Source organism: Neolamprologus brichardi, chromosome 8 (genome assembly GCF_056152115.1).
Source record: "Neolamprologus brichardi isolate AB-2024 chromosome 8, ASM5615211v1, whole genome shotgun sequence".
Lineage (NCBI taxonomy): Eukaryota > Metazoa > Chordata > Actinopteri > Cichliformes > Cichlidae > Neolamprologus > Neolamprologus brichardi.
The window spans coordinates 20,859,139-20,878,210 of record NC_142111.1 but is presented as its reverse complement, the minus strand read 5'-3'; the positions used below and the strand labels follow the sequence as shown (position 1 = coordinate 20,878,210).

General features: G+C 42.0%; 1 protein-coding gene across 2 annotated transcripts; it reads left to right on the top strand.

The window, feature by feature from the left end:
• The first annotated feature begins 324 nt into the window (after positions 1 to 324).
• col1a1b (collagen, type I, alpha 1b) lies at positions 325 to 18,496 on the top strand. 2 transcript variants are annotated; one of them, XM_087844786.1, is made up of 51 exons: positions 325 to 553; positions 1,872 to 2,060; positions 2,613 to 2,629; positions 2,736 to 2,774; positions 3,424 to 3,516; positions 4,081 to 4,143; positions 4,237 to 4,281; positions 4,461 to 4,514; positions 4,809 to 4,862; positions 5,063 to 5,116; positions 5,349 to 5,402; positions 5,496 to 5,549; positions 5,659 to 5,703; positions 5,878 to 5,931; positions 6,094 to 6,138; positions 6,325 to 6,378; positions 7,528 to 7,626; positions 7,732 to 7,776; positions 7,862 to 7,960; positions 8,057 to 8,110; positions 8,209 to 8,316; positions 8,605 to 8,658; positions 8,798 to 8,896; positions 8,981 to 9,034; positions 9,123 to 9,221; positions 9,374 to 9,427; positions 9,544 to 9,597; positions 9,768 to 9,821; positions 9,928 to 9,981; positions 10,095 to 10,139; positions 10,246 to 10,344; positions 11,739 to 11,846; positions 12,107 to 12,214; positions 12,585 to 12,638; positions 12,757 to 12,810; positions 12,936 to 13,043; positions 13,275 to 13,328; positions 13,461 to 13,514; positions 13,612 to 13,773; positions 13,867 to 13,974; positions 14,651 to 14,758; positions 14,897 to 14,950; positions 15,030 to 15,137; positions 15,236 to 15,289; positions 15,410 to 15,517; positions 15,825 to 15,878; positions 15,985 to 16,087; positions 16,196 to 16,456; positions 16,562 to 16,752; positions 16,850 to 17,092; positions 17,199 to 18,496. In XM_087844786.1, the coding sequence occupies exons 1-51, from the start codon at positions 472 to 474 to the stop codon at positions 17,343 to 17,345; spliced, it is 4,308 nt and encodes a 1,435-aa protein (XP_087700912.1). In that variant the 5' UTR covers positions 325 to 471; the 3' UTR covers positions 17,346 to 18,496. The 2 variants fall into 2 exon arrangements, with proteins under 2 accessions (XP_087700912.1, XP_006790993.2); XM_006790930.2 differs by having other exon boundaries at positions 326 to 553; positions 15,985 to 16,092; positions 16,174 to 16,456.
• Positions 18,497 to 19,072: the final 576 nt, after the last annotated feature.

The following is a 19,072-nucleotide window of genomic DNA, read 5'->3' as shown; positions in this document are numbered from 1 at the left end:
AAAGAACTCAACTTCCTGCACATCTGAAAGCAAACAGCTACTCAGCATATCGATGAACACGGGAAAGACAAAACGCTTCAACACGAGTGTCAATTAAGATAATCCACGGTGCGTTAAGAAGATAAAACACGTCTGCGCGGTGGAGAGCCTGCGTGTAAATGATGCCTTTCCTCATCATCCACGTTTGAGCTGAAACGTGAACTTGTTTGACATGTTCTAAGACGGCCCATCTCTCTGATGAAGGAGGGCCTCTGACTTGAACATGTACAAGTTATCTGCTGCGCACAGGACCTCCCCAAAAGTTTAGGCATATAAAAGCCAAGCTAACTCATTTGTTTAGGCAGTAGGGAGTTTCTGCTAGGGTCTGGATTGGAGTTACACACAGACCGGACCCTACCGTGTATGAGTGGTGTCTGAGGAGATAGAGGATTCCCCTTTTCCGCAAAGAATCTACATGTCTAATATTTAGACATGTTCAGCTTTGTGGATATTCGGTTAGCGCTTTTGCTCAGCGCAACAGTGCTTTTGGCGAGAGGTCAAGGCGAGGATGATAGTAAGTATCACTTTCAAACATTGATTTGAGTTGTTTTTGGAGCGTTGGCACCCTCAGGATGTGGATAGCCAGCAAAGGATGCTGAGCAGTTTGCTGGAGCTGATCGTCCTCTGCGGGATACCCGACTCCAGTGGGCAGACATGGTGAAAGTTGTTACACAGTGAGGCGCTTTGGTGGTTTCTTTGGAGACTTGGAAGCGAGTAGGAATTTATAGACTGGATTTTTTCCATTATTGACTGCTCCTTTCACTGGCGTGCAGATACATGCTCAGTGTGCGTCCTCCTGCTGGAGTGCAAACCTGAAGGGAGCAGCTGCATTGTGTCTGATGCGCAGTGACAGGACAATGGCTCCATGAGATCTGAAGCACACGCATGGAAAGCAGTCTTCTCTAGTTTTATAAGTTTGCATTCTAGCTGATAAGCATGCGTCAAAGCCTGTAAGACTTGATCTTTAATCAACAGTTCACCAAAAACGCATCAAGAGAGAGCAGACAGAATTTATTTTGGTAATCAAGTGTGAGAAATTAGGCAAAACTTCATGTCTCATGTCTAAGAAGCACACTGAATTAAACGTTTTTTCAGGCTGTGTAAAACTGGACACGGTTACCTGAAAAAAAGCGAGAATGGAAAAATCGCTTAAGTCTGACGTCGACAGTTAAAAACGCCAGTCTAGACGTCAATTAATCACCAAAGCGGCGAGGGCGCGGAAGGTGTTTTTTTTTGCAGGGTAACAGCGCCGCTTTGTGGCAAATACTGGAACTGTGCATTCATCCTCCCATTTCTCTGGCCCAACCTCATATCCACTGCCTGACATCTGCGTAGGCCCCACGAAAGTTTCCGTTCAGAGTTATAATCAAATGTTTGAGGAGGGACCATCTACGTAGGACAGTTGGACAAGACCATTACTACCCCTTATCTCTCTGCAGCCAGAATTTCTATATTTGACAAGCTCAAATCATATGTAGTTCCTGTAGATGTGCGTGGATTTTAGACTTTATTATATGCTCGTTTCCTGATCACACATCAGTCACCAAACACACTGTTTTCTAAGGTCAATAACAGCCCACAGTTTTTATATAAAATATGCCAGCTTTGTGTTTGTGTTATTTAGAGTCTGGTCTACGTGGTACTAGCTCCCTTGATCTTTTATATGAATTTGATACAGTCTTTAAGCAAAAGCCCATCCACCATAATGTACACCTGGTCAGGTGTAGCAAATGCCAAACTATCCAATCTAAACACATATTAGTTGTACTAACTTCTAGAACTCTTGTTCTCATCACATTATCGCCTAACTCATCGTGATTTTCTTGTCTCAGGAACATTTGGCAGCTGCACATTAGATGGACAGTTGTACAACGACAAGGATGTATGGAAACCAGAGCCCTGCCAGATCTGCGTCTGCGACAGCGGAACCGTCATGTGCGACGAGGTGATCTGTGAGGACACATCCGACTGCGCCGATCCCATTATTCCAGACGGAGAGTGCTGCCCTATCTGCCCTGATGGTACTGCTCACCAATTCCAAGCTTTATTTAGCTTTTTGGCACCACCCACTTTCCCCTTTTGCTCCATTTTTGACCAGCCATGGCTTTCTGCCCTCAAAAGGACTCAATGCCCTTGGCCTTCCTGCCTGCCTATCTGCCTGCTTGTTTAAGGATTTTTCATTCAGAACCGAATCATTTTGGATTACGTTTTGATCCCTAAATTTTTAAATGTGAATTCTTTTAACAATGGATTATCCCTGCTCTTTGGCAAAGTTTGGCAATGATTATATAATTTCCCATTCAGTCCACATATGCAGTGAAAGTAGAGGGTTCTGCTGAACTTATACCTACTTTCCTATTTTTTCCACTGCAAAAAGTTTAGATTGGGTTGGAGTTGATAATTATGAGAAATCCAGCATTTCATGGATGATTCAGCCTTCACTCACAAATAACTACAGACATTGCTTACAGTTACCCATCATTTTCGCCTTTTCCATTATCTTTAAATATGAATAAATGTGTCTCCTATGAACATTAAAGAAGTGCTGACATTTTTTTTCTGTTTGTTTCCAGGTCAAGATTATACAGAGGTACCTTTCCCTTTTGATGATGATTATTTTTATTAGTCTTATTATTATTATATCTAATTATTTTGTATATAAATTAGCCTAACTCCAGTTTTCTGTCTGTCCATAGACAACTCCCGAAGGACCCACTGGCCCCAAGGGAGACCCGGTAGGTGCTGCATTATTTAAATTATTAAAAACATTCATACTATTGAAGACATCTTCTTTTTGTCTGTCAGTACAAGTGACAGATAGGGTCTGTTATCTCTTTCAGAAATATGGTTTTCTTCTGACATTTGTTGAAACAAAGATGGTTGTTTTTTGCTGTTCTCATGAGACATAATAATATTTTATTCAGCTTTAGTTCCAAATCTTTTGACTCACCATAATTGGTGCGTAACAGGTGGCTGGTTGTGTTTGTTTTTAGAAGGAGGATGTTTTGTTTCCTATATTCTTCACTAGTCAAAATAGACACAATCACTATGCATCAGCTAAGCGAGCCCTCACAAACTGATTTGATGAACTGATTTTCTGATGAAGCTGCTTGTTACTGATGACCTTTGATAATTAGGTCAGAAGGTCAAAAGGTCATTGCAAACTTCACAAGTGATTAAAGAGAAATTGGAGGAGGAGGCGAAACATTAGGGCCAACTTTGAAGCTTTTAGTTTTAAGTACTTAAAACTACATCTACATCACTTCGTCTGTTTATTGCTTTATATTGTAAGACCCTTTATATTTGCTATTCAGTTTTGTGAAGTTAAGAAAAATAATTGAAATAACTAGCCCTGAATATTGCTAATGAATCTTTTTTCCCCAGGGTCCTCCTGGTTATCCCGGCGCTAATGGAATCCCTGGCGATCCTGGCCTACCTGGCCCCCCTGGCCCCCCTGGCCCCCCTGGCCTTGGCGGAGTAAGTATCATCGCATCAGAACATCCAAGACAGGGACTGAGTTTCATTGATGACAAATGAGACCCATCTCATTTTTCCATGTTACTTATGCCATCTGGCATGGATTGTCTTCAGTTCTATACTGAACGCCAATTAAATAATCAAGGTGCTGAAGATTTCACTTCAAAGCTGGGACAGTTCCTCCATGTGTATTTCAGCACTGAGAGTACTGACAGCTCCCTTCTCCTCACATTAATGTCTCAAAGTGAAGAGTGCTCGAAGTTTATCTAGTGACCTGAACTGATACATAAAAGGATTCTTACTATTTTAAAATGTCCATGTTTAAATAGATCATATTGATTTCCATACAGAACATCCTATTCCTACCTTAGAAAACGAGTCTTTACTCTATAGGGTGTGCGTTAGCAAGCGACTATGTAACATACAACAGTGACCTAACAGTAGGGGGGAAGATGATGTGCTGTGCAAAGTTTTTCATGCTCTTCTATCGTCTTCCACTACATTGGGCCAGTAACTGTACCTTGAGGTGTTTGGTGATTAACTCTTTGTGTGCTCCTCCCACAGAACTTCTCTCCTCAATATTCGGACCCCTCAAAATCTAGTGGCCCACCTGTTCCTGGCCCAATAGTAAGTAGGTTTTATCTCTCTCAAAATACCCTCATTTGATAATTATGTATAGGTGCAAGTATTTATTGGCTTCTTCTCTGCCTTCGTCAATAGGGTCCTGTGGGTCCACGTGGTCCTCCTGGACCTATGGGCCAACCTGTAAGTATTTCTCTATTAAATAAATGGTAGTCCAAGTATTCCATGCATTTGCAAAACCATGCAATTACAATAGGCCAGAGATTTCTTCCCTACATGTTTTCTTGCTTTAGATGTAAAACAGGAAAATGAATACTTTAAAGAAGCTATTACACTGAAATGTTTCTCTCGTTGTCCCTCAGGGTTCTCAGGGTTTCACTGGATCTCCTGGAGAGCCTGGTGAGCCCGGAGCTTCTGTGAGTATACATGACGTTCTACTAAACCTCTACCTTCCCTTGTTTTGTCTGTGCCTTTTTCCAGTTCGAGCTAGTGTAAAAGTCGGTTGTGAACCCCAGAAAGTCTTTAGACAGAATACTTCCTGTATTCATTCTACTTCCTGTTTTAATCACTGACCTACTGACACAAATCACTTTTTTCATGCCAACCAATTCCCTGTGCTGTACCTAGAGCAGCACAGAGCATATTCAGACACTTGTTTAAAATAGTCAGCAGTGTGTTTTGCTAATCCAGTAATTTATTGGTGTTTTTAGGGTCCAATGGGTTCTCGTGGTCCTGCTGGTCCCCCTGGAAAGAACGGAGATGATGTAAGTGATCTATTGAGAATTTTATTCCATGTCTATGCTTGTTTGCTGGGACACTTCATACAGAAATTTCATGCCTAGCTAACAGGGACACATAACTAATATTGGTTCCCTTAAAATAGATATTGCTATTCTTTTTTTTATTGTTTGCTTGCACGAGCTTACTTCATATTCCTCATCGCATCTCTGTGTGTTTACAACAGGGTGAGGCTGGCAAATCTGGACGCCCCGGTGAGCGCGGAGCTGCTGGACCTCAGGTGAGTGGTTCCCACTAGGGCAAAGGTCAGGAGATGGTAGGCCAAAAATGAAACCTAAACTGACATTTATGAGAAAAGCTGTTATTCAGCATGTATGCAGGGACAAGCAAGTTGTTGTGAAATATATTCATTTCCACATATTTATCCATTATGTTCAGTTTTCCAGGCCTCATTGTGCTACCTTCCAAATGCAGTCGAAGTATTTCACATCGTTCTTCTTTTTCTCATGTAGGGTGCTCGTGGATTCCCTGGCACCCCTGGACTTCCAGGCATCAAGGGACACAGAGTGAGTCTGAATAGTAATAAAAAGAAAAAAAATCACTTTTAAACAGTTATGAGTGGTGACTGAGTTTAAAATGCTCGCTAATTTTCTTTGTAGGGCTTCAGCGGTCTAGATGGAGCCAAGGGAGACTCTGGACCTGCTGGCCCTAAGGTAAGATTTCACAATGATGGCATTTCATTGTGAAATGATATTAGTCTGCATCATTATAAAACCACAATTTCAAGCTGATCTCTTGTCTTTTTCCTGTATTTGTTTACAGGGAGAGCCTGGCGCTTCTGGTGAGAATGGTATCCCCGGTGCCATGGTACGTTTTTGCTCCCATTAATCAAGTTGTTGACATATGAATCATTTTAAGGATTAAACACTGTTTTGTAATAACAGTTCAGATTTGATGCAGCACTGCCATTTTTTCCAACGCATATCTTCAAAAACTAGGCCAAACCTTCTTGTGACCTTGGTTTGTTTTTGTCTTTTCTAGGGTGCTCGTGGTCTTCCCGGAGAGAGAGGCCGCCCTGGAGCTCCCGGCCCTGCTGTAAGCACTTTTTCTCTCCTTAGTCACTTATTAAAAGACCCATAATTACTACTGAAAAACAACACAAAAGCTGGGAGATGGTTGTGTTCTTCTCTCATGTTTCGTGTCTTACTATTGGCTGGATCTGAAAATATTTGATGTCATCTCTTCTCTCCTCTGCAGGGTGCTCGTGGTAATGATGGCAACACCGGTCCTGCTGGTCCTCCTGTAAGTACTGAATTTTGCATTGTTCATTTCAAACTTATTCGAGACAATAACTTAGATCTGTCCACAAAATGCTTTAGTAAGAGATTCATACCATAAACAAAGGGATTCTTCCTCAGCTTTCCAGTCAATTTATTACAATGTTATTACAAAGCATTGTGTCTTAATATGCTCTATATTAAATTTCAGGGACCTACTGGATCTGCTGGCCCCTCTGGATTCCCTGGCGGTGCTGGTGCTAAGGTAAGTCACCCAAAAGAGTTCAAGAGTACATATGATATCATAATAGCTTTCCTGATTGACCTTTATATTTATAACCATTAGATAATGATGACAGTAAAGCTCTCTCAAGTCTAATCTCAAAATTTAGGTAGCCAAGGAAAGCTTTGGAGAACCATGACAATATTTTAGCTTATTATCCCCTTAATCCCTCACTAGGTGTCTCATCAACTCCCCAATTATTAGTAGCTTATTAGTAGAACATTACGGGGACTCTGTGTGATTATGCCTTGTTTGGACTTAAAATGAGCAAACTTCCTAGTAAGAATCGTGTAGAAGCTACATACATCTAACTCAAGAAACACAGAATTTCCTAAAATGAGAAATTTGTGTCCAATGTCATGCATCTCTCCTCTCCCATGAGAAAGGTCTCGGCTTAACCCACTTCACTCTTTTCTTACACATCTGGTCTGTAAAGCTCTTTGAATGCCTAAAGCTTCTTGGCACTGGCCAGATTTCACCCTCAGGCCATTTGAATTACAATATACTCCAAGGTTAGCATGGATTGTAGCCTATTGCCCAAGCAGTAAAATGCTAATAGCGTATTTAGCCTAATATTGTATACTTCAGGTGAACAGTCTAACCACCAGATGGCATCAGTAGGCTTCTAATGGCACGTTAATCTCTGGTGCCTCTCCTTCCTGATGCCATTACCGAAGGAGCTATTTTAAATATCCTGTAACTTTCACCTACTATGATGTCACAAATTCTTGGTTTATTTTAGGAATAAAGAGGAGGAGAATAAAAAAAGCAGTCACGATGACAGAACAATCATGCAGTTTGAAGTTTCTTTCTCACTTTAGGATTATTGTGGGGACAGTTATGTCTCTAAAAACACACATTATTTGTGCTCAAATTCCTTCATAAATAACGTTGTTAGGTGCATGTGTTACGCTCAAAATACATTTGATTTTCCACTTGTATAGCCAAGAGCAATACACCATAACTTTGATAGAAAATTTCCTGTCTTCTGAGTGATATTTATGTGTGTGTATAATACTTAATCTTTAAATTATGTTTCTGATGTTCAGTGTGGTCTCCTTCTCCTTTATCAGAGCACAGACATAATATTGGAGGTGCAGATTTATAAAATATTTTTATCTTTGTGCACAGGGAGAGACTGGTGCTCCAGGAGGCCGTGGATCTGAGGGACCCCAAGGAGCACGTGGTGAGCCTGGTAACCCCGGACCTGCTGGACCCGCTGGACCTGCTGTGAGTAGATGCTCAACTTACACATACCATCATGTCTATCTCAGATGTTATAATAAAAAAACACTGAACACTTTCAACATTTTTATATTATTCCTCTTTTAACAGGGTGCTCCTGGATCTGATGGTTCCGCTGGCTCTAAGGGTGCTCCTGTAAGTATCATTTACAATGATTACATTTATTCCATTTCAGTCCTGCACATGAAGTGTGCTTACACCCCACATTTTCCATCTGTAGGGTGCTGCTGGTATTGCTGGTGCTCCTGGCTTCCCCGGTGCTCGTGGTCCTGCTGGAGCTCAGGGAGCTGTTGGTTCTCCTGGCCCTAAGGGTAACAATGTGCGTTGGCAATTGATTTAGTGTTTTTTAATGTTTTTGTCAGTATTTTATAGATTACCTGATAGCTAAATAAAATGTGTATGCTTCTGCCAACAGGGTGACCCTGGTCCCTCTGGTCCTAAGGGAGAGCCTGGTACCAAGGGAGAGGCTGTAAGCTTCAAAATACAATGATCCTGAACAGTTTCCACTGCATCTTGCCAAGATAATAAATTCATGCTTGGTTTAATGAAATTTCCTTTCTTTTGCAGGGCCCCGCTGGAGTTCAGGGACTTGCTGGCCCCTCTGGTGAGGAGGGAAAGAGAGGAGGTCGTGGAGAGCCTGGTGGTGCTGGACCCCGTGGACCCCCCGGAGAGCGTGTATGTTTGTCCCTCTTTATCTTCGACCATGTGACATTTCTCATTGATACTTAGTGTTGCTTTTTGTGTGCCTTATGGAAAACAGCATTAAAATAGCCAACACTTTCTCACCATCACTCCTTATGTTTTAATTGAAAATGTCCATGTTAAAACCCTTTGATTTCTTTTTCTACAAAGTGTTCTGAAATTGCAGTGTGCTAAATTCCCACGGGGATTCATCTTAGTAGTTGGAGCCCAGCACCTACTTCCCTTTTAATGACTTGGTCGGTGTCTCTGTTCTTCCATTAGGGTGCCCCTGGTGCTCGTGGTTTCCCTGGTGCTGATGGAGGTGCTGGTGGCAAGGTGAGTTAGTCAACTAAAATCACTTACTCCAACTTATTCAAACCTATCGGAATAGCTAAACAAGCCATTACTGATCATTTAAGTCATAAATTGTATCCAGTATCACAGCTTCTAGATCTTTTATTAACTTACATTACAGGGTGCCCCAGGTGAGCGTGGTGCCAATGGCCCAATGGGAGCTCAGGGAGTCACTGGTGAGTCTGGAAGCCCTGGTGCTCCTGGTGCCCCTGGACTGAAGGTTAGCACGACGATGTACTTCTTCAAATGCAACATTTCTGTGATGTTTTGGTCATGAATTTTACACATTAACTGTTCTTCTCAGGGTATGACTGGTAGCCCTGGAAGCCCTGGACCTGATGGCAAAGCTGGACCTGCTGTAAGTATTGAGCCTCAAATAAACATATGTTATATGTTATATCACTCTGTTATATAGAACTTCATTTTTTGTTTTTTTTAATATCTAGGGTGCTTCTGGACAAGATGGTCGCCCTGGACCTCCTGGCCCCGGTGGATCCAGAGGACAGCCTGGAGTTATGGGATTCCCCGGACCCAAGGGAGCTTCTGTGAGTTTACAGAGCTTTTCTGCTCATTGTCTTTCCAGATGTCGTGGATGTGATTTTTCTTTTTAGCCCATAGAAATGAGTTTAAATAGAAATAATAGAGCAGAATTTCCCCATGTGGCAGATATAAATATGCACTTATTTCTTTTTACTAGGGTGATGGTGGTAAACCTGGTGAGAGAGGTGCAACTGGACCTGCTGGCGCTGTTGTAAGTAATTATACTTTTCCCACTTAAACAGTCACTTAAAACAAGTTCCACCATTAAAGACTGTATATATTAATATAATAGTGGAAACAGAGTGTAACAGCTGTTTTTAATCACAGGGTGCTCCAGGCAAAGACGGTGATGTTGGTGCTCCTGGACCTTCTGGCCCCGGTGTATGTATCTTATCTGCATTATTAAACAGAAATTATGTTTGCATAGCATTTGAGTAGTTTGATGTATCAGAGGACAGACGCCATAGTTGTATCTTTTATGTGGCTGACATGGATGCTTAAGGCGAATCAGAGTTTGCATTGTATCATTTTGTTCTCGTCTTTTTGTTTAGGGACCTGCTGGAGAGAAAGGAGAGCAGGGACCCGCTGGACCTCCTGGATTCCAGGTGGGCTTTAGACATTATTCCAACAGCCACAGCACTCTCATATCTATTGTTGTGTTGTAACGTCAGTTGATAACCCTAAAACATTGTACCTTTCATCCCTGTGCAGGGACTTCCTGGACCCCAAGGTTCTACTGGTGAGACTGGCAAGCCTGGTGAGCAGGTATGTAGTCAGTTTCAAAGGACACACTAGAACCAGCTTTCTCCCCTTCTGTCTTCATGTTGACACAGTAAGTCAGACGTCATAACCCTCTCCCTTCTCCTTCTTTTATTCAGGGTGCTCCTGGTGAGGCAGGACCTTCTGGCCCATTTGGACCAAGAGTGAGTATCCCCTCTGTTGCAGAAGCAAAACATTTTCAGCTCCTGTGGTAGACATCAACTTACTGGCAAAACATTTTGTGGCTGATGAGTTCTTTCTTTCCTTCAGGGTGACAGAGGATTCCCTGGTGAGCGTGGTGGAATTGGCATTGCTGGCCCAACCGGACCCCGTGGTGCTCCTGGACCCGCTGGTAACGATGGACCTAAGGTAGGTCAGAAAAACATCTAAACGATGAAGAAACTTTACTGATTCGGCATTTGAGATTCCTTTTTTTTTCTTGCCGTGTGTCAAATCCAGTCCATTTTTTGAAATGGCACAGAAATAAAATTGAAAAATCTGCCCGATGTCAAGTTGTAAACCACCAAAAACTAAACACATATTTACTCAGGTATGTTTCTACTCCCAGCTTTTCTCAGAAAACAAGGAGAGCAAACTATTCAGTATTTCTGCCCTTTGTTTTTAAACTCTTCTTTTATAGTATAAACCAGCCTGCCTGGACATTTAAACGACACATTCATTAAAAATCAGATGTTCAGAGTGGATATGGCACCAAGAATAATCATATTTATATAAAGACTTAAAAGTAGCAAGCAAGTTATTTATGTAGCAAAGGAACTGTAATGTTTTCAGTTCAGAAATGTTTGTCACAGTCCTATTTATTTGCATTTTAAAGATAGAGGACATATTTTTCAACCCAGCCTCACCTGGATCGCATATAAAAATGATCTAGTGTTTGTAGCTGCTGTGCAACACTATTAAACCATCACAAAACTCATATGTTAAAAACACACACTCCTGTATATCGTAGATTAGTTTGCAGGTCTGTTTTTGTCACTACATATTTGACTGGTAGATCCTTATGCAGGGTTTCTGTTGCAGCCCCAATCTTCTCCTGAGATTAAACTAGGGATCTTTTGCCTGTTAGGTAAAGCCAATGGATTTTACCTCCTCTGTAATTTAAAAAAAAGAGGTAATTTTAGCATTTTGTATGTATATTCTTTCATTTCAAGAATAAACAATAATATATTTAGAGCATATAGAGCAAGCTTTCTGCCTCAACATGTTCTCATTAGTCTATGGCTTCACATGCTTAAGGTTTAAAGAAACTGCTAAACATAAATGTGTACAAGCAAAACAGTAGCAGTAAAGGTGTTTTTTTCATCAACAGGTGACTTTGTGGACAATTTATATTTGCTTTTATGACAGAAACAACCTGAGCTTCAGATTCAACAGAGAGCAATATCAGAGATCCAGAAAAACACATTAACACCCATCACCTGGTGGTAATCAGCCTGTAATGTCAAGCCTGTAAAGATAATCCTTCACTTTAGTTTTGCAGGTTTGAGTGCAAAACTAATTAACCCACGAGTTAGAGAAACTAGAAAATGCTGCAAAACAACAAATGTCTCAAGACTAAAATCACTGGGCATCGGTGCAAATAACTAAAATGAGATTTAGGACCAGCAAAATTCTCCTTTTCTTAAACTCATTGTGCTTATCATAACAGAAACAAATCTACCAACATGGTTCATTTGTTGAGCTCCGGTGACCTGTGTTAGCTGGATAACAATGTGAGTCTTCCTGTTTTTGTGTGTACCCAGGGAGAGCCTGGTGCTGGCGGTGCCCCCGGTGGTTTGGGATCCCCCGGTATGCAGGGAATGCCTGGTGAGCGTGGAGCCGCTGGTCTCCCCGGTGCCAGAGGAGAGAATGTGAGTATCACATCAATCCCATTCGTATAAAGAAAAAAGCGTGCACAGTTCGATTTTCTCATCATTCAATTTTTTTTAAGCTCAGTCAAGATAACATATCTTATGTATTATACCTGTTTTCATGTGAAATCTTATATCATGTTTTCCCAATATTTCATAAAGATTTAATTACTCTAGAAATGTTGTAATGATTCAAATAACTGTAGCTGTGTAATTTTTATATCAACACAAGTGACTTTTTGTAACCTTTCTCTTTTTAGGGTGAGGCTGGTGGCAAGGGAGCTGATGGTGCCGGTGGCAAAGATGGCCCACGTGGTCTGACCGGTCCTATTGGAGTCCCTGGACCTCCTGGTGCTCAGGGTGAGAAGGTGAGATTGGACAAAAAATTGGTTTTGGCCTTCAAATATTAGCTGTTCGAGTTTAATAATTTTACAGGACCTTTCCTTCATTCAATTTTCATGTCTGGAGTGAAATTTGTTAGTAGTCTTACAACATTTTTACCCACACTTACAGTATGCATAATTCAATGATATAATTATATTAAACATGATGAAAAGCATGCCACATTAATGCAATATTAAAAGATAATAAGACCAACCACGAGTTAAATAGAAATTCAGTGCTTTACTTAATTTTGGCTTTAATGTGGTTTATCTGCAAGATCATAAAATACGTGATTGGGATTAGCAACTAATGTGCCTACTGACCTCCTTTTTTCTCCTTCACCTCTGGTTTTAGGGTGAGCCTGGTGCTGTTGGAGTTGCTGGACCTAGTGGTCCTCGTGGTTCCCCTGTAAGTTCTTTTCTAAACTCAAAATCAGATTAAAACCTGGGGAAAAACAATCAAAATATTTATAACTCTGATATGCACATTATTATGACTGAATGACCTTCCTTTATTACTTCAACAGGGTGACCGTGGTGAGCACGGACCTCCTGGAGCTGCCGGATTTGCTGGACCTCCTGTAAGCCCCTTATTTTCACTCATTTAGATGCTTAAAAAATGTCAAATGTGTTGACTTTGGATAAGATTTGAGATGCAAAAAAAGCCATGCATTGATGCATTTCTTCTTTTCATCTCCAACCTCAGGGTGCTGATGGTCAGCCTGGTGCTAAGGGCGAGAGTGGTGACAGTGGACCCAAGGGAGACGCTGGTCCTCCTGGACCTGCCGGACCTGTTGGAGGTGCTGGTCCTCAGGTAGATTGACCTTCATTGTGATTTGTAGTATACATCTGGTGAATATATAGTAAATGGAATAGAATAAATGGAATCAAATGTTCTGGGGGGGGGGGGGGATTTTGCACCGTAGATTTATTATTGTGTTCATAAGAAATTGTATATGCTGTTTACATAAACATTCATATTTTTCCTATTTTAATTAGCATTGTTGGTATTAGATTCCTCACTTGCAAATATTTCTGTCAACAGGGACCTTCCGGAGCTGCTGGACCCAAAGGTGCTCGTGGTAGTGTTGGTTCCCCTGTAAGTATTCATTCATATTTTTCTTTTGACACTCTGACTTACAAACTCAATGAGATTATTTGTAGTTACAGTTACTGATGTGTTTTAAAGCTTCATTGATCACGTATTTGGTTTGGTTGTGTGTCTTGCTAGGGTGCTACTGGTTTCCCTGGACCTGCTGGAAGAGTTGGACCCCCTGGCCCTGCTGTGAGTTTCTGATCATTTTTAGTGCGATCTATCTATGTTATATTGGAACAGTGATCAGTGATTTTTATGTTACCATAACATTGTGTGTTGTTTCCAGGGAGCTGCTGGAGCCCCTGGACCCGGAGGACCTACTGGCAAAGATGGAGCAAGGGGAGCTCGTGGTGAGACTGGCCCTGCTGGCCGCCCTGGTGAGGCTGGTGCTGCTGGACCCCCAGGACCTAGTGGCGAGAAAGGATCTACTGGTTCTGATGGAGCCCCTGTAAGTCACTGTTACCCTTTTGGTCCATAATAGATATTCTATGTGTTTTTTGAAAGTCTAAAACATAACTAACCATTATTTCCTTATGTGCAGGGTGCCGCTGGTATCCCTGGACCCCAAGGTATTGCTGGACAGCGTGGTATTGTAGGTCTCCCTGGACAGCGTGGAGAGCGTGGTTTCGGTGGTCTGCCTGGACCAGCTGTGAGTTTGTGTCTGAAATCCTTTATGCCTGCTTATATAGGGGGTTCTGTGTAGGGGACAATACAGTGAGTTCAACCAGAAGATGAAGAAAAAAAAACTACTTGGTTCATTTTCTTGACTCTGTTAATTACATCACTTAAAACACGACAGATCAAAGTAACAGCATGCATTTGTTGTGATAAACACACATTATATATAATACACTTTCCCATTAAATTACTAGGTCAAATATATTTTGGAGTCTATATTGTCATGCTCTGCCCTTTTGACCTGTAACCTTCAGCATTTGTTTGGACACAACTTTTTGTAATGCATCGTCGAATACTGAGTACGCTATGTAGGCTATAGGAATAATAACTAGTACTGCAAAGAGCAAACTCACTATGAAATATATAATTAGTAGAAATTTGGACACATACAATGTTAAATAAACCATCCTTGTGTAAGGACATGGTAATATTACAATATTCCTTGGGAAATATTCCACAGTTTTCCTTTTGACCATCTGACATCACACAGACTAAAGGTGAAAGACCAGCTAATATCTGATTTGATCACATTGGACATTTGGGTTCTCGTATGTGTCTCTCTCTCTGGGTGTTGCTTAGAAAGGTTCAGCTCTGCAAAGAGCATCCACAGGAATCTAGAGGACTGACTTCTTATGCACTTTCTTTAGGGTGAGCCTGGAAAGCAGGGATCATCTGGACCTGTCGGTGAGCGCGGACCCCCTGGACCTGCTGGACCCCCTGGACTGTCTGGTCCAACTGGAGAGGCTGGCCGTGAGGTAAGAAGTCCCTTTTTTCTCTACTTTAACCATTAATTGGGCTAATCGGGCTACTCAGGTAGTACAATTAAAAATGCACTCACAATTCCCACAAATTCAGTTTCGCTGGCGAACATCTTTACTGCTTTACTTCCACAGGGATCTCCTGGTCATGATGGTGCACCTGGTCGTGATGGTCCTTCCGGCCCTAAGGTAACCCCATTTAACTTGGCTAATTTGATAATATTGACATGCATGAAACTATCTTCTCACTGGAAATGTGCACTCACAGGGAGACCGTGGAGAGACTGGCTTGGGTGGTCCCCCTGGACCTCCTGGTGCTCCTGGAGCTCCTGGAGGAGTTGGCCCCTCTGGCAAAACTGGTGACCGTGGAGAGAGTGTAAGTCCACTTTGTAGCTACCTTGAGCACATTTAAACAAAATGAACACACTTGTGATTTTTTCTGAATTCATATGTTCATATCTTTCTTTCCTTTAGGGTCCCTCTGGTCCTGCTGGTCCCTCTGGCCCTGCTGGTGCTCGTGGTGGTCCTGTACGTTTTTCATTGTATAATATGTATTATTAATATGAAACATAAATTTTACATATTCAAGAAGACTGATTACTGTCTAATGATGAGATGGCATCTGGATCTTCTTTTTCTTTTATTCAGGGTCCAGCTGGTGCTAAGGGAGACAGAGGAGAGGCTGGTGAAGCTGGAGAGAGAGGCCACAAGGGACACAGAGGATTCACTGGTGCATCTGGTCTGCCCGGAACTGCTGTGAGTAACAGTTACCACATTAGCACTTTGGAAGAAATAAAAACTTTGTGCTGAGAGCTGCATTTATCCCGTTACCCACAGCTGGATTTGCATTTAAGGTTCAGGTGGATATTTACTGGAGTTTATTAAGGTCTTATAAACAGTTGCTAGTTACATGCATCATCAAGTTTTATAAAATACAACATTAATCAATCTCACTTTTTAAAATTGATTTATGGACTTATTAAACTTGATTTTATCACATTTTCTATATTCTACTATATTTTGTTATACCATAGTTCATGTTAGCATCCTCATCTGTCTCTAGGGATCCCCTGGAGAGAGAGGCCCTGCTGGTGCTTCTGGACCCGCTGGACCTAGAGTAAGTACTACTGTTAACAGACACAAAACCTTCTTTATTTAAAGTTTTCCTTCAAATTTGTCAATCAGTTCAAGGCAAAGGGTGATCATTTGGTTTTCCTCCACAGGGACCTTCTGGATCAAACGGCGCCACTGGTAAGGATGGTGTGAACGGTATGCCTGGACCCATTGGACCTCCTGGACCTCGTGGTCGCAATGGAGAGATGGGACCTGCTGTAAGTTGAGCAATTATCATTACTTTATCCATATTCTTACACCTTCAGACAAGTTAAGCAACCCCTGGTGTCTCAAAACAGGGACCTCCTGGACCTCCCGGACCTGCTGGACCTCCTGGACCTCCCGGCAGTGGAATGGACTTCATCGCCCCGCCCCATCAGGAGAAGGCCCCTGATCCCATGCGTGGTGGCCACTACCGCGCTGATGATCCTAATGTCATGCGCGATCGTGACATGGAGGTTGACACCACCCTTAAGACCCTGACACAGAAGGTCGAGAAGATCCGCAGCCCAGACGGTACCCAGAAGAGCCCAGCCCGCATGTGCCGTGATCTGAGGATGTGCCACCCTGAGTGGAAGAGCGGTGAGCGCAGATCAATTCTCTGACACAGCGTTTAGATAAAGTATAACACGAGGGTGAGCTCAGTGTGAGACTTTCTTTTTTTGATGTCCCTGTATTATATTACAGGCATGTACTGGATTGATCCCAACCAGGGCTCTCCTCTGGATGCCGTCAAGGTCCACTGCAACATGGAGACTGGTGAGACTTGTGTCTACCCCAGCGAGTCCACCATCCCCATGAAGAACTGGTACCTCAGCAAGAACATCAGAGATAAGAAGCACGTCTGGTTCAGCGAGTCCATGACCGGTGGATTCCAGGTGAGAAAACAGAGCAAATGAACAAACCTGGACAGTATTCATGCTTTACTATTAGGCCTGTGACACTATGCGTGCTTCTCTTCTCTCCGTCACGCAGTTCCAGTATGGCAGCGATGGAGCTGATCTCGAGGATGTCAACATCCAGATGACTTTCATGCGCCTGATGTCCAACCAGGCCTCTCAGAACGTTACATACCACTGCAAGAACAGCATCGCCTACATGGATTCTGCCACCGGCAACCTGAAGAAGGCTCTGCTTCTCCAGGGATCCAACGACGTCGAGATCAGAGCGGAGGGCAACAGCCGCTTCACATACAGTGTCAGCGAGGATGGCTGCACGGTGAGCGTGCTCTCTCTTTGCCCCAGGGCTAAACTTACACAGGATCCAAGTACAAGAAAAGAGAAACTAATCTCTTACTATGTCTCCCTTCTGTTTCTCTCTACAGTCACACACTGGCACATGGGGCAAGACAGTCATTGACTACAAGACATCAAAAACATCCCGCCTGCCCATCATTGACATTGCTCCTATGGATGTTGGTGCACCTGATCAGGAATTTGGCGTCCAAGTTGGCCCTGTTTGCTTCTTGTAAAAATGAAAGAAATATGGACATGACATTGTTGTTTTTTTTTCTAGCAGTCATCTCTAAATCCTCTTTCTATGCATTCATTTGGCTGCCATTGGTCCACATGCTTAAAACCACTCTACTGAAGACAGTGTTTGTGTCTTTCCAATCATGAGAAGTTTTTTTTGGGACTGCTACTTCAAACGAAACCAACTGCGAGGACACTTTAAAAAGAATCTTTTGTTTTCACTGGCAACAAGAAAATAATATATGCTTGTGTAAAATTTCCCCCCGGAGATTAAGACAAACAAAAAAAAAAACAACAACCCAGATCTGCACATGCAATGAAACACAGGTGACTTTTGCCATTTTCTACCACTGCAGAAGGACATTGAAAACAACAAATGATATGTACCATTTTTCTGGTGTTAAATAAATTGTAAAAAGTGTGAAGTGTCTTCTTGTTCTAAATTAATGAGAAAAACACCTGAACGCTGAGCAGAGAAAGCAAACACCAGCAAAAGAGCAAGACTAAAAAGCTCACCTTCATTGCAAAATCTAGATGGCTACCTCATAACAAGACATCACCCCTTTTTGCTATGTCACACACCACAAGTCTATTGGGGGAACACTAAAACCATTCAAAGGTGCTATTACCGATTCAGTGAGGTCCAGCTAGTGGTGTTTGATGGTGAAACTCACACTGTCGTACTGAAATCATTGCCACTTAATGCCTGCAGAACCTTTGGTGCTATTAAATTGACTCCTTGTCTTGTTGTCTATGCAGTGCAATTGTTTTCTTCTTAAGTGTTGGTTTGATAACAGAGGTCCTCTGAAAAAGTGATCACTGCAATTGTATTGCATGCAAATATGTCTGGTTCAATATCATTTCCCCTGCCCATGTGTTCAGTGTTGATCTTTCTGTCTGTTTGCCCCTGTGGAAAACTCCTCTTTACTAAAAAAACAAAAACCAAACAGCACACATCTCCCACCCTGTTGTTTATGTTGTTTGTTGATGTCTTTCTTGCGAAGGGTTTCTTAAAAAAGAATTTGAAGCAGACCCACTTTCATGGTTTAAAAGAGAGATTCTGTACTTATTTTGTACATGTATAATAAATCAAGATGTGTTTAATTATTTTGGGTGCTGAAATAAAGCATGTGAAGTGGTCTACTCAGTGGCAGAGTTTTCACTGTCCTGTTTTGCAACTGTTGTGAAACTGAGGTTTTAGAGAAGATAGCTCACGCTGAAGCTGTTTTTTGGGATTTTTTTTTTAGAGAGCTAGGTCTCTGGCCGAGAGATACAGAAGCAATTTTGTCCATGTGTTTAGAAATCAACTGTTCCACAACAGTTGCACTGACTACTTTTTGTTAAGCAGCAGTGAAAACAAGGCCAATTTACCAAATTCTAGCCTTTTTTTGTGCCTAAAAAAGTTATTGGCTCCTTAGCTAAATTTCTTAAGAAACCAAACCTAAAATACTGCAAAATGCAGTTTGAATTTACTGTAACAGGATTATCGGTGAAGCAGCCGTAGTTGTTTCCTTGTCACACTGAAAAACAAGGAGCTAACTTTGCAGAAATGAATGCTTGACCCAGAAGAGAAAACGCCCATACCAAATGAAGATACACCACCAGCGACTCCTTCTGGATGTCTAATGCAATAACGGCTGCTTCCTGCAGGCAAAGCACAGAAGCAAACTGGAATGACAATTACTGCTGCAGTGCACTGCAAAGCTGCTATTATTTGCAGGCTTCA

Coding starts and splice junctions, on each gene's coding strand:
- col1a1b (XM_006790930.2), top strand. CDS start 472: ATGTTCAGCTTTGTGGATATTCGGTTAGCGCTTTTGCTCAGCGCAACA. Junction 5,403..5,495: donor CAGGCATCAAGGGACACAGA/GTGAGTCTGAAT, acceptor TTTTCTTTGTAG/GGCTTCAGCGGTCTAGATGG. Junction 8,111..8,208: donor CTGGTACCAAGGGAGAGGCT/GTAAGCTTCAAA, acceptor TTTCTTTTGCAG/GGCCCCGCTGGAGTTCAGGG.